Consider the following 15,393-nt stretch of genomic DNA (forward strand, 5'->3'; position numbering starts at 1 on the left):
CAAGATATGCAAGATATTTTGTTACAAACTAGCTAAAAACAGAAAAAAGTTATTCATACAGAACGAGAATACATTCACTTTAGCCAAGAAACTGTTATTAGTTTATTACACGTAAATTTGTTCAAATAAGACACATAAAAAGATATTAATATATTATACAACAACAGTATTGAGGCAAATTGACTATATATATGACAAAGTATTGAAAAACTTAATGGTCTTATTCTTGCAAGTTAAACTGGAAGGGGCTTTCTTCAAATTCATATGCAATCTCAATTAGCTTTGATTCTGAGCCTTTCAAACCACCAAAGTTTATACCAAATGGAACACCTTTACTATCATACTCTGCAGACACATTTATTCCAGGGAATCCTCGAATGAAAAGCAAAGGTGCAACACTTGAACCAGGTGTTACGAATGCATCAAGTTTATAATCACTCACCAGTTTCTCAAAGCCTTCTCTTGATAGTCTTGCTGTCGCGCCAATTCCATTTGTTGTTTGGGCTAACAAGAAGATGTCTTGACCAAACTCATTGATCTTTTCCTAAATAGTTATTTGAAGCAAGAGTTAATCACTGTGAACTTTGATGTTCTGCATAAAATTAATCAAGTTTTGTCAATGAAGGAAACATTTGATTATACAAACCAAATCTGCATTCTCATTGGTTGCTTCAATTCAAGAAATCATAACCCTAAACCATCATACAACAATGAACAATTATCCGAACTATTCCATTGATTATGGATCCTTACAGATCTTAGCCATCCATCACAGAGAGTTATAAAAGGAATGCGCGTCAAATTTGAAGCTAATAAAGGTTAACGCGTTTCTAGTAAAAACTAAAATGTATCTCCCACTTCAAAGTGTTTTCTTTTACTCAGAGTAAACTACTCAATAATCAATACAAGAATTTTCAACTAAAACAAGCCCGTTGACTTCTCTCTCTCTCTCTCTCTCTCTCTCTCTCTCTCTCTCTATATATATATATATATATATATATATATATATATATATATAGCATCTCATTTCCATAGAAGTAATCCTTATTGCATTCATATTCACAGTTCAATAGTTCACACAGTATATTCCCTGTACAATGGAATGCGTGAGAATCCAGAGCACCTTGTCTCATAGGAAGAATTGGAAATATGATGTGTTTGTGAGTTTCAGAGGCGAGACTCGCTTCAACTTCACCGATCATCTTTTTGCTGCTCTCCACAGACACGGCGTACTTGCCTTCAAGGATGATACAAAAATCGAGAAAGGAGGACCTATATCAGCAGGGCTTGTGCAAGCTATTGAAGGATCACAGGTTCTGATTGTGGTCTTCTCTATCAACTATGCTTCCTCTACATGGTGCTTGCAAGAACTCGCAAACATAGCTGATTGCATTCAAATCCCAGGACACACTGTTCTGCCAGTTTTCTATGATGTGAGTCCAACTGAGGTGAGAAGGCAAAGTGGGAAATTTGAAAAAGCATTTATGAAACATGAAGAGAGATTCAAAGATGATGCAGAGATGATGGAGCAAGTGGCAAGATGGAGGGGAGCTCTAACACAAGTAGCCAATCTCTCTGGCTGGGATGTGAAGAAGGATAAGTGAGTAACCAATTTTATGTTTTCTGTTTATTCTTTTGAAATAATTTGATCACCAATCTAACATTAATTAACACATTTCAAAGCTTTTATTAAACAATTATGGTTGGTGTCTCATCTATTGTCGTTTTCTTGTGCTGTCGTGAAGATTTTGTTTTTTCTCTCTTTTTTTTTCTTCTCCCTTGGATCTTTGTAGGTCACAATCTGCTGAGATTGAAAAAATTGTCAAAGCGGTAACAAACATATTGAGTCCCAAACCATCATCAAGTCTATCTAATGATGTAGTTGGGGTGTACTCCCATTTAGAAGAACTAGAAAAGCTTCTAGTTTTGGACTCGCATGATGATGTTCGAGTTTTAGGCATTTGTGGAATGGGTGGCATAGGAAAGTCAACTCTTACCACCATTTTATATGAAAAGATCTCTCATCAATACGACATTTCATGCTTTATGGATGATGTAAGCAAAACTTATGCAGATTGTGGTCCACTTGGTGTGAAAAAGCAACTTCTTTGTCAAGCTTTCGTGGAAGAAGAATTTCTAATATGCAATCTTTCGGCAGCAACTAATTTGATTCAAAATAATTTATGCCATAGAAAGGTTCTCATAGTTCTGGATAATGTTGATCAGGGGATTCAGTTGGAGAAGTTGGCTTTAAAACGGGAATGGCTAAGTAGAGGGAGCAGAATAATCATAATTTCTAGAGATGAACATATATTGAGAGAGCATGGAGTGGATGATGTTTACAAAGTTCAACTCTTAAATGATGAGAATGCTCTCCAATTGTTTTGTAGAAAAGCTTTCAAATGTAACCATGTTATAGAAGGTTATGAAAGCCTGACAAATTCTGCATTAACATATGCTAATGGACTGCCATTAGCAATTAAAGTATTGGGTTCTTTTTTATTTGGCCGAAGTATATCCGAGTGGAGGAGTGCTTTGGTTAGATTGAGAGAAAACCCAACAAAAGATATTATGGATGTGTTACGAATAAGTTATGATGGACTTGAGGATATGGAAAAGGAAATGTTTCTTGATATTGCATGTTTTTTTTTCTAACGAGAATGAATATTATGTAAAGAACATTTTATGTATTCGAGGGTTTCATCCTGATATTGGTATAAGAATTCTCATTGATAAATCACTTATAACTTGTGACTGGTCGGCCATAGTTATGCATGATTTGTTGAGAGAGTTGGGTAGAAGTATTGTTCGAGAAAAATCACCCAAAGAGCCAAGAAAGTGGAGCAGGTTATGGAATCAAAAGGATCTAAGCAATGTCTTGCGGGAAAACAAGGTAAAATAGTTATTGAGAATATTGTTGTTGGCTGCAATTTTTGGAAACTGAATTATTTTAAAAGTTCTAATGTTTCAGATAGCAGAAAATCTTGAAGCCATAGTTCTACCAAGATTTCTTGAAATTAGGGAAGAGTTGTCAGTTGAAGCTTTATCACAAATGAGCTGCCTTAAATTACTCATACTCACAGAAGTGAATTTTTGGGGATGCCTTAATTTTCTTTCTAATGAGTTGGGATATCCTTTCACATGTTTGCCATCAAGCTTTCAGCCAAATAAACTCGTTAAATTAATCCTGCATCACAGCAACATCAAAGAACTCTGGGAGGGAATAAAGGTATGGTAGATACCACCATCTTTACTCATGTTGATTTTAACAAAAGTAGCTTCAAATTGTTCTCAAATCCTTAACATTTTTCTATTATTACACGTAGTCTTCCTTCTTTGTATTATGGCTTAAGATTCTTCTTACCTTTCTATCTCACTCTCTTGACATTATAGGATCTACATAATTTGACACATTTGGAACTATGTTATTCCAAAAGCCTTGTAAACATACCAAATTTATCTCAGGCCCCAAATCTTTCGCGACTAGATCTTAAAGGATGTGTTAAACTTGTTCGCCTTCATCCATCCATTGGCTGTTTAAAAAACCTGGGTTACTTGAATCTGGAAAACTGCAGAAGTCTTGTTAGTATTCCCAACAACATATTTGATCTTAATTCTCTTTATGATTTAAATCTATCTGGCTGTTGGAAATTACTTAAAGATCAGTTGTTAGAGCAACCAAGGCAAAGCAAGCAGTTGAATACAGGTCAAAGTGTACAAAGGCACATGACATCCTCCATATGCAAAACTCTTACAAGGCCTCTCCATTTTTTGTCTTCTAGAAGGTGCTCCAATTCAATTGGTTTGTTGGTGCCTTCTCTGTCTCGTTTCCCAGCTTTGGTATCTCTTGACATAAGTTTCTGTAATCTAGTTGAAATTCCTGATGCAATTGGACAGTTATGTTGTTTAGAACGTTTAAACATAGGGGGGAACAATTTTGTTACACTACCTCATTGCATCAAGGAACTTCCCAAGCTAAGGGAGTTGAACTTGCAGTACTGTAAGCAACTAAAGTGGTTGCCAAGTACCCTTTTGCCCATAGGAGGAGGTAGCCATGGAAGACTTTACTATGGAGGAATATTTGTGTTCAACTGCCCTAATTTGAGTGACACAGAAAGTTGTGGTGTCACAGTTATTTCATGGATGATAAAAATGATTCAGGTACCAGTCTCAAGTCCTCCTTTGTTTTGCCATTTTGCTGTTGTCTCTGTATGGTATGAACTTATGCTGTTATACATACCTAATTTGTATGGTGGCAGGTGAACATGCAATGCTCTTTCCCCAGATGTTCAATTAAAGTTATTATTCCAGGAACTGAAATTCCAAGGTGGTTCAACAAACAGAATACAGGTAATTAATTCAATGAAGGTGGATCCATCTCCCATTGTGGATGACAATAATTGGATTGGCATTGCTTCTTGTGTGGCATTTGTTGTACATGGTGCTCCAACTGAATATCCTCCTATTCTATTTGGTTGTGGTTTTCGTCGTAATCCAGATAAGGCCGTTTGTTCCATTGCTCCAATACGTCTTAAGAAAGATTGGATCACAACTGAATTAGATAATATGTTGTTAATGTTTTTATCCAGGGATGTTTTCATTAATAATTATGTAAGTGTTTTAAAAGAAGGAGCATCTGATCTTGATGGTATTGAATTGGTTGCATTGACTCGTTATCTAGAAGAAGTAGTAGAAGTGAAGAGTTGTGGGTACGGTTGGGTATTTAAGGAAGATTTGGAACATTTAAACCTAAAGAGGATGTATAGCGCCAACTCTTCAGCTCACAATCAGAAGCACAAGTTTTTGAAAATTCAAGATGACCAATAGCTGGCAATATTTATTCATGAAATGAATTAAAATGTTGTATTGGCAAAGGTGGAAAGTGTTTATTTGTTTCCTTGCTTATTGTAAATGAAAAGTATTATTTTAGCACAATGCGTCTTTTACTTCTATTTTTCATGTTTATTCATTGGTCCCATAAATGATCCCAAGCCAATATGATATAAGAGTCTATAAATTCCAGCAGTCTTAATATTTAAGAAAGAAGTACAAAGGGCAATCTTAAAAGATAATGGTTGAGAACCTCATTACTTGGACTAAATAACAAAGAATTATTAGTTTTTGTTTAGAATTTGAGTTAGCTAGCTGGGAAAAAAAATATACAAAAGTTGCTAAAGTGAAAGATCAATTTGTATTATGTCTACAAAGAATCCAAGGTATATATCTTTTTTACCAATTAGCTAAAAATAGAAAAAAAGCTAAAAAATAGTTATATTGAGAAAGATAACCAGACAATAGTTACTTTAACCAAGAAGTTAAGATTCATTATTACACATAAATTTTTTCAAATAGGACACACAAAAAGACATTATAGTTAAACAATAGTATAGTTCATGAGACAATTGACAACATGTATGACAGTATTAAAACAGATAATTGTCTTATTCTTGCAAGTTAAACTGGAGGGGCTTTTTAGTTGCTTGTTTAAATCCATATGCAATCTCAATTAGCTTTGATTGATCCTTTCAAACCACCAAAGTTTATTCCAAATGAAACACCCTTATTATCATACCCTGCAGGCACATTTATTCCTGAGAATCCTCTAATAGTAAGCACAGATGCAACACTTGAATCAGGTGTTACCAATGCGTCAAGTTTATAATCACTCATCAATTTCTCAAAGCCTTCTCTTGATAGTCTTGCTAGATTGGCCAGTGCCGCCTTCTCTGTTGTGCCAATTCCATTTGTTGTTTGGTGCTAACAAGAAGATGTCTTGACCAAACTCATTGATCTTTCTCTAAATAGTAGTTATTGAAACAAGAGTTAATCATTCTGAACTTTAAAGTTCTGCATAAAATTAATCAAGCTTTTTAGTGAAGGAAAAAATTGATTATACATACCAGAGCTGCATTCTTTTGGTTAAAGGCTATAACATCTGCCAAGGATCTCACCGGCGAAACCACCAAGTTCTTGAGATAAGAATTGAAGGATAGTTTGAACTCAGAAGCAAGTGCTACTGCTTCACCACTTTTGGTCACATTTAAGATACTATTGATATTGGTTATCTGGAGATTATCTACTACAACTGCTCCTTGATGTCTTCAATTTTCATGTTATATATACATTTTCATTAGGTAGGCGTACTGATTGAGAAAATGAAATATTTTGAAAATTAAACATTTAAAGCACTAACAAAACCACTAACATCATTCACTATCCAAACCACTAACAAAACCACTTGTATGACAATCCTATCTAACTTAGCAACGGTACATAATGACTACCATTCTATCACACCAAAGGTAAAAATATATATAAAAAAAATAACTGATTCGCTCCTATTTTAAAAGAACAAGTTCGCACTAACCTCTTCATTGATAACACCAGCTATATGGGCTATTCCATCCAAATGATAAAGTCGGTCCAGATTATCCCCCATCGGCTAAATATTCTGCTCAAGCCTTTGTTGGAGTCGTACGGAGGTCATTTTTTCTGGAATTTGGTGGGGCATGGATTTAGAATAGTGGTTCGAATGAGGTTACTTCGAACTCTTTATATAGGGAAGGTGCATGTAATTCGAATGAGTAGGATTCGAATTACCAACGGCAGCCAAAACAAAGAGTAATTCGAAACAGCCTGTTTCGAATTACTATGGGCACGAAATTCTGGCTAGTTTGAATGATGCTAATTCAAACTAGTATGTGTTAGTGTGTATAATTCGAATTAGGGTAATTCGAATTAGTATGTGTTAGTGTATGTATGATTCGAATTACTATGAGGAAAAAAGACAGATAGGTCCCTGACTTTTTAACTTTTTGACAAATATATCCCTGACAAAATTTAAATACAAAAAAGTCCCTGACTTTAACAAACGGAGGACAATTTAGTTCTTCCATCTATTTGTCTCTCATACACCGAACGGAACTGGCTGACGTGGCTGAAACGGTGTCCAGGTGTCCGTTACGGTGCCACGCTGGAAGAAGAATAAAGTTCGAAGGACAAATAAATCCTTGACGTCATTTTACAAATAAAGTTCGAAGGACAAATAGGTCCTTGAGAATTTTTTTTTTCAAAATTAATAAACTCCTTTCCTAAATTCTCTCATCTACCTCTCTCTATTTTTATTTTTCTCTACTATTTTTACTCTATATATAATTATATTTTATATTAGTAATTTGACAAATTAAAATATATTTTAGATATTTTTTACAATTAAAATATTTTAAATGTAAAAATATACACATTAAATTATTTTAAAGTTTAGATAACGAATGTTAAAATTAATTATTAACAAAAAATTAGACTTTTTCTTATAAAAATAATAACTAAAAATCTTATTATTTAATTTTTTATCTGCAGATATCTTGGTATTCTTAGTCAAAAACTTTTGTCAATTTATGACTTTTTTGTAAAAGTAGTTTGATTTTATAAATCTTTTGTGTCATACATAATTTATACTGTTAGAACAAAGTGAACTATAATTTAAAAAAAAATTATTCTCGTAATGTTATTATGGATAAAAATACTAGTTCTAATATAATACACAAATGCACTAATGCTAACTTAATACATGAATGAACTAATGCTAACTTGATGCATAAATGAACTGATGCTACCTAATGACACTGGTATGATGAAAACTGAACTAATGCAATTTAACAAATTCTAATATAATACACAAATACACTAAAACTGAACTAATGCAATTTAAGAAAAAAAAGTAGAGTTAATAGTCATTTTCGTCCCTGAAAGATACCTCGATCTCCATTTTCGTCCCCTAAAGTCAAAATTAATCAAAAGCCTCCTCGAAAAATACCTGACTTGATCACGTTCGTCCTTCCGTTATCTCCGCAGTTAAGATGGCAAACGTCCGCTTATGTGACCCGTTAACTGCCAAGGTGGCAAAGAACCAAAACGACGTCGTTTTGGTAGAATGCCTACTGGCGTCGAAATGTCGCCGTTTTATCTTCAAAAGGGGGTAAGTTTCCGAATTTCGATCACAAACAACTGTTCATCAATGGATTCTTTCTCCCAAAAACCTAAACCCAGAAACTCTCACTACCCAGAAGTAATCGATTCCAACCTCGAAGCCAATTCGTCCTTCCAAAAACCTAATCATCAACAGCAGAGTTCTCTCTACCCTTCCCTTGACGTTGATGACCTCAGCGACCTTGTCCAAACCCTATTTCCCCGAAATGACACCAGAAGCAGCGATGGTAGTGTTCATTCGCCGTCTGCTCCACCGGCCGCTACCGAGGAGGTCCTCATCAGGATCCCCGGCGCCATCCTCAACCTCGTCGACACCCACTACAGCGTCGAGCTCGCTTCCGGCGACTTCTCCATCATCCGCCTCCGGCAGGGTGACAGCGCCGTCGCCGTTTACGCCTGCGTTGCCGACAAGATCCAATGGCCCCTCGCCAAGGACGAAACTGCCGTCAAGGTCGACGACTCTCACTACTTTTTCTCCTTCCGACCTCCCATGGGCTCCGAATCCAATTCCGATTCCGACGAAGAAGATCAGCGTAGCCGCGGGTAAGATAAGAACGGTTCCGATCTGCTAAGCTATGGGTTGACGATTGCGTCAAAGGGGCAATAGGGTTCCACTTCCCCATTCTTCTGCTACTCTCTCTTCATCTTTCTCTCTTTCCACCTCTCACTCTTCACTCTTCAAACCCAGGTACCCCCTTTTTCTGTTTCTTTACATGTTTTTGCATATCAATAAACTTGGTACCCCAATTTGTTGGGAAAAAAAGGAAGAATTTTTAGTGCCAACAACCCAACAAACGCTTTCTAAATGCCCTTTTCTTCTGCTTTGTTTTGCTGAATATTTAAACCATGAGGGGTTGGTTCGTTTTGCGTTTTAACACTGTAACATTAAGTGATGAGAGATTTTGTGGTTTTAATAGGGTGAGTTTACAGCTGGGAAAGTTGCCTAGTTTCCGTTTGGTGCAAAATGGTGTCACACCAAGGGCGTATTATGTCTTCACTCTCAGCAGCTGAAACTTCTCAGAAGAGTGAAAGTTCAAAAGCTTATGGTTCTGATCAAATTCAGGTATTTTTTTAGTTAGTTCATATCTGGATTAATAATGCAATTTAATGAAACTAGTTAACTGCATATTGGAAGTGATTTGTGCTATTGTGTTGAAAAGAAAATTGAGTGCCTGTATTTCTTGTCACTTATTGTGGGTTGCTTCACCAAATATGCTTTAGAAGTGGCACAGGCTTAATATAGTTGTAACTTTCATAGGTACTTGAAGGCTTGGATCCTGTTAAGAAAAGACCTGGAATGTATATTGGAAGCATTGGCCCGCGTGGGTTGCATCATAGTTTTGTGGTGTATTTTATCTGATTGAACCAGAGTGCATCTTAGGTTTATGAAATTTTGGATAATACTGATTTTGCTGTACATAGTATACTGATTTTGCTTTCTATATTAATCAAGAACTATGCTATGATATTGTGCATATGGAATTACTAAAATTTGCAGTACATCTTTTTCAATGTTTTTAGCTCTTGAAGCTTCTACTGTAATAAGTAATTCCATTTTGAAAAGTTAAATCTGACTTTTGAGCTATTTGAGCTACTTTTACTATCTGTTGGGTGATTTTGAGCTTTTAACTATACATACTAATTTCACTCGTGGAATGCAGATTCCTACCGACTTACATTTAGTTACAAAAAAATTGCCTTTGGGGAAAAAATTAAAAAAAATTATATAAGGACTAATTTGATTATTTTTTAAAATTTTAGAGATGAAAATGATTTACATATGAATTTTTAAGGACTATTTTGATTAAAAATAACTTTTTCACATGTCAAGTGACACGTGGCATGCCACGTGTCACTGATCCGACACGTCAACCAATCATCTCGTGACACATGGCATCACCCACCACGTCATCATGTGCCACGTGGCACTTAACGTGACACGTCATCATCCAACTGACGGAAGGACTAACGTGACCAAGTCGTGTATCTTTCGGGGACGATTTCGATTAACTTTATCTTTTGAGGACCAAAATGGAGATCGGGGTATCTTTCAGGGACGATTTTAAATATTAACTCAAAAAAAGTAGAAACAGAACAAGCTCAATTTCTGCAATTTCAATACAAATAATTTAAATTACAGAATACAACAAGTTAACTAGATTTCAAAATACAAGCATAATTTTATAAACTAAATTCTCATAATAGAAACATAATAGAAGTATAATAAAAAAATTTCTCAAGAACCTATTTGTCCTTCGAACTTTATTCCCCTTTAAACATGGTACCGTAACGGACACCTGGACACCGTTTCAGCCACGTCAGCCAGTTTCATTTGGTGTATGAAAGGTAAATAGACGGAAAAACTAAATTGTCTTCTGTTTATTAAAATCAAGAACTTTTTTATATTTAAATTTTGTCAGAGATATATTTGTCAAAAAATTAAAAAGTCAATGACCTATCTATCTTTTTCCTTTACTATAGTATGTCAGTGGCTCTAATTTGAACTATATAAAAAAATTCTCTTGATAAAATTTTGTAACGTCTTTATATTTAGTGAAATTGTCCAATGCGTCATTTGCCCAAAATTTTACCTAACCAAAGTATAATTGACTGTAGCATGTGTAGGTGCTATAAGCTATGGGATTATGTAAATTATTATTAATATAAAAAAAAAAAAAAGCAATCTTCTTATATGTATTATATAAAATAAGAATAATAATTAAGAGTTTTAATGCATGTTTTTAATTATCTTTTTAACACGTAAAAAAGTAAATGTATATATTATTTTCAAAAAATATAAAAATAAAAAATACAATATTTTTTAAAGTTAAAAAAATAATTAAAAAACAAATCAGAATTTCCAACCATTTTTTATAAAATAATTTTGAACCGTAGATGATAAAGTATTGATTCTCCAAAGTTAACATAGTGCATACGGGACATTAGGACAATGGCTATATCATTGGCAGTTTGGCACTAGTCAACAACTATTTCTTGTTCTTCTTTTGATTGTGTCAAATAAAAAAAAAAAGAAGATAAAATCAAATCAAAAAATATATTTAGTCGGCCAAAAAAAAAAAGAAGAAAAAGAAGAGGGTAGAAGAAAAATAAAAGAAAATTACTAAGTTTACACAAGCGACAAAGCTTGATTGTGAATCATGGATTTGATTTTGAACTTTGAGGTGAGCCTCTGTCACTTTCTTTTATCTTTTCTCTTTTTTTCGAATCTGGTTTCGTTCCATTCCATTCCAAGCTCAACCGCACACGCATCCTAATCAAATCAAACAGGGTCGCAATTCTTTAGAATTCTACCAAATTGCGCGTTTCTTTGCAGCATTAATTTCCTGCTTCCAAATTCCCATCACATTGAATCTCTCCACCATCACAAAGGTTCCTGCTCTTTCTTCACCGTTAATCAAAATTATTTTTTCTTTTCCTTTTAATTTTATTATGAAAATCCCAATTTTGTGAGAAAAATTGGACCCTTTTTTTAAAAAAGGGAAAATGATCTTATCTTGTTGCATGTTTAGTCAGAATTTGTTACCATTTGTGTGTTGGTTGTTATGGCAGGACTGCACATGAGGTTTGATCTCATTATCAAGCAGTAGTTACCTGAATCTGATTCCCATCACTTGAACATTGTGTTTCAGGATTAAAATTTAGGTATTTTGTCTTGAAAGCTTTCATGCTTCAGTGTTTAGTATAGAGCTTGGAGGTGTTTGATGAAAGGCATGGCTTGGAGTACTACATCTAAAGGCTCTTCCATAATTTCTTCGAATCGAAAGCCGATTTCGTGGATTGCAGTTTCAGTAGGAGTACTTGCAGTTTTCTTAATTTATGCTTCTTGGGGACTTGTATCATACCCTATTGGATCCACTGTTCATAGTCATTTTTATGGTGTAGATAATACAGCAAAGATAGATGTGTCAGTACCTTCAAAAAATGAAAATTCTAAGGATGCTCAATTGAATAGTAGTTCAGATCTTGTTGATAATAAACAACCTTTGGATCTAGATTCTCCCACGGTTTCATCTGATCAATCTAGTGGTAGCAGTATAGAACAAACTGATAGTAACTCAAACTCACAAGCAGGGTTGAGTGAGCAGACATCAGAGCAATCTCCGGTTAACAAGGAGGTGAATGAAATAGAATCTACTGATAGAGCGGGTTCTGATTCGCAAGAATCTTCAACTTCATTTGATGGAAGTAAGGATGCAGTCAATAGTAGATTGCCTTCTAAATTCGATTCACAGGTTGATATGGTTTCGACGGCAACTTTGCCAGTGGCTGGTAATGATACAAGTATTGTTAAAAATGAGGAACTGGCCTCTGTGGATTTGACCAGTCAGTCCAGTGCATCTGATGAGGAATCCGTGTCATCTAGTGATTCCACATCAAAGGCAGTTCCAGAGCCAATAGAGAAGCAAGATAGCGCATCTTCTGCTGGTTCAGCTAATCCAGGTTGCAGTTGTGATAATCATATTCTTTTATTGTATTACTCTTGATTTATATAATCAATTACAACATAAAATTGTTTTTTTTTTCTTCGCCTCTTTTGGGAACACATTGGAGCAATAATTTCATTATTAGTTTAATTTTATTATTATGACTTGGAACATGCTTATGAAGTGATTTATGTGTAATACTTGTTTATTATGTGTCCACTTAACTTGATGAGGGGAATATAGATTTAGTATTCAACATATGTACTACATACAGCCTCACACATTAAAGTTTTTCTATCATAGAGTATAGGCTTCGGTGGGGAGAAAGAGATTGAAATAGTATAGCCAGAAAATCATTTTTTTTCTTTTCCCTGTATAATAGGATGGCTGTAGCAATCTTACTATTTATATATTTCTATAACTCCTACAATGAAGGCTTGAAATTACATTCCTTGCTTTTACTTGTATAACTTGATGCTGGTATGATTTCATAGTAAGCGCTCTTTTAGTTTGATCTTTGTTTATATATAAATTATGAGTTAATCAATAGATTTGTGAAAATTATTAGATATCTTTTAGGTTGAGATAGGATAATAAAACTAGTATTTGTATCTTATTACCAAAACTGTGACTGTCATATAACCTTTTTTTTCCAAAATAATTTTGGTTCAAAATACTATGTATATCTTTGGTGATGTTTAATTGGTTTTTCTTATTGGATTCTGTAGAGTGCGATTTGTACCATGGAAGCTGGATACACGATCCATGGGGACCATTATATAGAAATGATACATGCCCAGTAATTACACAGATGCAAAATTGTCAGGCTAATGGGAGGCCTGACAAGGATTATGAGAATTGGCGCTGGAAGCCATCTCAGTGTGACCTCCCAAGATTTGATCCAAAGAAATTTTTGGAGTTGATGAGAGGGAAGACCTTGGCATTCATTGGAGATTCCGTTGCAAGAAACCAGATGGAATCATTGCTGTGTATTCTCTGGCAGGTTATTTCTTTTTAACTTGTGTATCTGCGTTGAATGGAAAATTAAATGATTCCTAGATAACAGGGAAATTCAATGTTTTGCGAATTTGTCATTCTATTTTTTCATGGTTGCTTTTGATATTAGTATATTAGATTTATGATATATATGGTTGGCCGAGCCCGAGAAACACATAACAAACCGTAGTTTGTCCACTTCGTAAGACAGCAAATTAAAGACATGGAATAGAAAAAGGAATTCTGTTTCAAGGAAGAACCTCAATAATCCTTTAAAGAAACCTAAGGAATGATGAACTTGGCCTTGTGATGGGGAGTTTGATTAGTTAGGATTTAGTATAAATAGGAGGGAGAAGACAGTGGGGTAAAATCAGCCGTGGAATGGAGTGAGGAAAGATTAAGAGAGTAGTGGTCCCCCGAAAATCCTCTCTAGTAGTTTCATGTGCTGTGGTCATCTTGATCAAGAACCATTAGTGAACAGAATAAACTCCTGGTTTGATTTTGATGATCTGAACCAATTCCGTCATATAACTGCTGAGCTGATGTGATGTTACTATCAGCCTTTGAACATAGTTTACGGATATTAATTGATCTGGATTATCTGAGGAAGTCAGTTATCTATCACATATTACGGGTGCTTAATTTTAAGTATCATTCTGGCTGCTAGGTCAAGAATTGTCTTCGTGTGGCATTCGAGCTGCAGCTGCACCTGCACCATGCTATGTTCATGATCAAATTCAATGGTTTCTTTGCATAGAATTTACTTTATACTTGCATACATACATTATATGCGTGCTTGTTTTTGCAGGGTGCATGATAATGTGCATTCATTTCGCATAGTGAGAAGGCTAACTTATAAAATGATACTTTCAGGTAGAGGTACCGAAGAATCGGGGAAATCGTAACATGCAACGATATTATTTCAGGTCCACATCTGTAATGATTGCGCGGATGTGGTCTTCGTGGCTTGTCAAACATTATCCTGAGCCATTTGATTATGCCGAGGCTGGTGTGGATAAGCTCCATCTTGATGCTCCGGATGAGAAGGTGATGGAATTCCTCCCAATGTTTGATGTGGTTGTTCTTTCTTCCGGTCATTGGTTTGCCAAGAAGTCTGTGTACATTTTGAACAACGAGATTGTGGGCGGGCAGTTGTGGTCGCCGCCCAAGTCTCATCGGAACAAAATGAAGATTAATAGTATTCAAGCATACGGTATATCTGTTGAAACGATTCTTACTTCCATTCTTGTGCATCCAAATTACAAGGGGCTTACAATTGTGCGCTCTTACTCGCCGGATCACTACGAGGGTGGTGCCTGGAACACGGGTGGATCGTGCACGGGGAAGGTGAAGCCTCTTGGTCCGGGCGAACTGGTGGAAAACGAATTCACAAATGTCATGCATGCACAACAGGTTAATGGTTTCAACCGTGCTGTGCAGAATGCAACAAATGCATCAAGGTTGAAGTTAATGGATATCACTGAAGTTTTTCAGTACAGGCATGATGGCCATCCTGGTCCATACAGGAGCACTGATCCAAATAAGATCACAAAGCGTGGACCGGATGGAAGGCCGCCACCGCAGGATTGCTTGCATTGGTGCATGCCAGGCCCTGTGGATACCTGGAATGAGCTCGTGATGGAGATCATTAGGCGAGAATATGAAGGATCAAGTGCATCGTGATTAGTTGAATGACTCTGTAGGAAATGAGAGTTTCTTGGGGAGAGACAAAAATAGTTAAGTTGTATCTTTTCATAGAAGAAAATATTAACATTGTAGAGAAATTAATTTATTTGTATATGGGTTCGGATGATAAAGCTATTTGCTTATTCCTTAACCCTCAAAAGCCATTAGTACACCTGATATGGCTACGTATGTCATTACCAAGTTTTGATTTTTAATATACCACATCATATTTTTTGAACATCAGTTCGCATTATTTTATCTGATAATTTTGGTAGTG

General features: G+C 35.4%; 3 protein-coding genes and 1 long non-coding RNA gene across 6 annotated transcripts; 3 read left to right on the forward strand and 1 right to left on the reverse strand.

Moving 5' to 3' along the window:
* Positions 1-52: 52 nt before the first annotated feature.
* On the reverse strand, positions 53-944 carry LOC140177833 (uncharacterized). Its single transcript, XR_011869319.1, has 2 exons — positions 647-944; positions 53-544 (listed from the first exon to the last, which is right to left on the reverse strand). It is a non-coding gene; the product is annotated as an uncharacterized lncRNA (long non-coding RNA).
* A 60-nt stretch (positions 945-1,004) lies between these two features.
* LOC112737043 (disease resistance protein RUN1) lies at positions 1,005-4,511 on the forward strand. Its single transcript, XM_072211131.1, is given in 6 exon segments — positions 1,005-1,600; positions 1,794-2,648; positions 2,650-2,893; positions 2,972-3,229; positions 3,394-4,161; positions 4,260-4,511. Coding segments are annotated over 6 exon segments (2,727 nt in total). The 5' UTR covers positions 1,005-1,097; the 3' UTR covers positions 4,359-4,511.
* Positions 4,512-7,951: 3,440 nt separating this feature from the next.
* Positions 7,952-9,486, forward strand: LOC112737051 (protein EARLY-RESPONSIVE TO DEHYDRATION 7, chloroplastic). Its single transcript, XM_025786760.3, has 3 exons — positions 7,952-8,532; positions 8,907-9,052; positions 9,248-9,486. Exons 1-2 carry the CDS (start codon positions 7,952-7,954, stop codon positions 8,998-9,000), a joined length of 675 nt encoding a protein of 224 aa, XP_025642545.2. The 3' UTR covers positions 9,001-9,052; positions 9,248-9,486.
* A 1,255-nt stretch (positions 9,487-10,741) lies between these two features.
* LOC112737046 (protein YLS7) lies at positions 10,742-15,356 on the forward strand. Of its 3 annotated transcripts, none has more exons than XM_025786753.3 (4): positions 10,742-11,379; positions 11,640-12,450; positions 13,163-13,437; positions 14,304-15,356. In XM_025786753.3, the coding sequence occupies exons 2-4, from the start codon at positions 11,712-11,714 to the stop codon at positions 15,111-15,113; spliced, it is 1,824 nt and encodes a 607-aa protein (XP_025642538.1). In that variant the 5' UTR covers positions 10,742-11,379; positions 11,640-11,711; the 3' UTR covers positions 15,114-15,356. The 3 variants fall into 3 exon arrangements, with proteins under 3 accessions (XP_025642538.1, XP_025642540.1, XP_029147255.1); XM_025786755.3 differs by having other exon boundaries at positions 10,942-11,171; XM_029291422.2 differs by having other exon boundaries at positions 11,033-11,379; positions 11,560-12,450.
* Positions 15,357-15,393: the final 37 nt, after the last annotated feature.

The sequence above is a fragment of the Arachis hypogaea genome, chromosome 13 (assembly GCF_003086295.3).
Source record: "Arachis hypogaea cultivar Tifrunner chromosome 13, arahy.Tifrunner.gnm2.J5K5, whole genome shotgun sequence".
NCBI classification, from domain to species: domain Eukaryota; kingdom Viridiplantae; phylum Streptophyta; class Magnoliopsida; order Fabales; family Fabaceae; genus Arachis; species Arachis hypogaea.

Coding starts and splice junctions, on each gene's coding strand:
- LOC112737051 (XM_025786760.3), top strand. CDS start 7,952: ATGTCGCCGTTTTATCTTCAAAAGGGGGTAAGTTTCCGAATTTCGATC. Junction 8,533..8,906: donor GAAGATCAGCGTAGCCGCGG/GTAAGATAAGAA, acceptor TGGTTTTAATAG/GGTGAGTTTACAGCTGGGAA.
- LOC112737046 (XM_025786753.3), top strand. CDS start 11,712: ATGAAAGGCATGGCTTGGAGTACTACATCTAAAGGCTCTTCCATAATT. Junction 12,451..13,162: donor TGCTGGTTCAGCTAATCCAG/GTTGCAGTTGTG, acceptor TGGATTCTGTAG/AGTGCGATTTGTACCATGGA. Junction 13,438..14,303: donor TGCTGTGTATTCTCTGGCAG/GTTATTTCTTTT, acceptor TGATACTTTCAG/GTAGAGGTACCGAAGAATCG.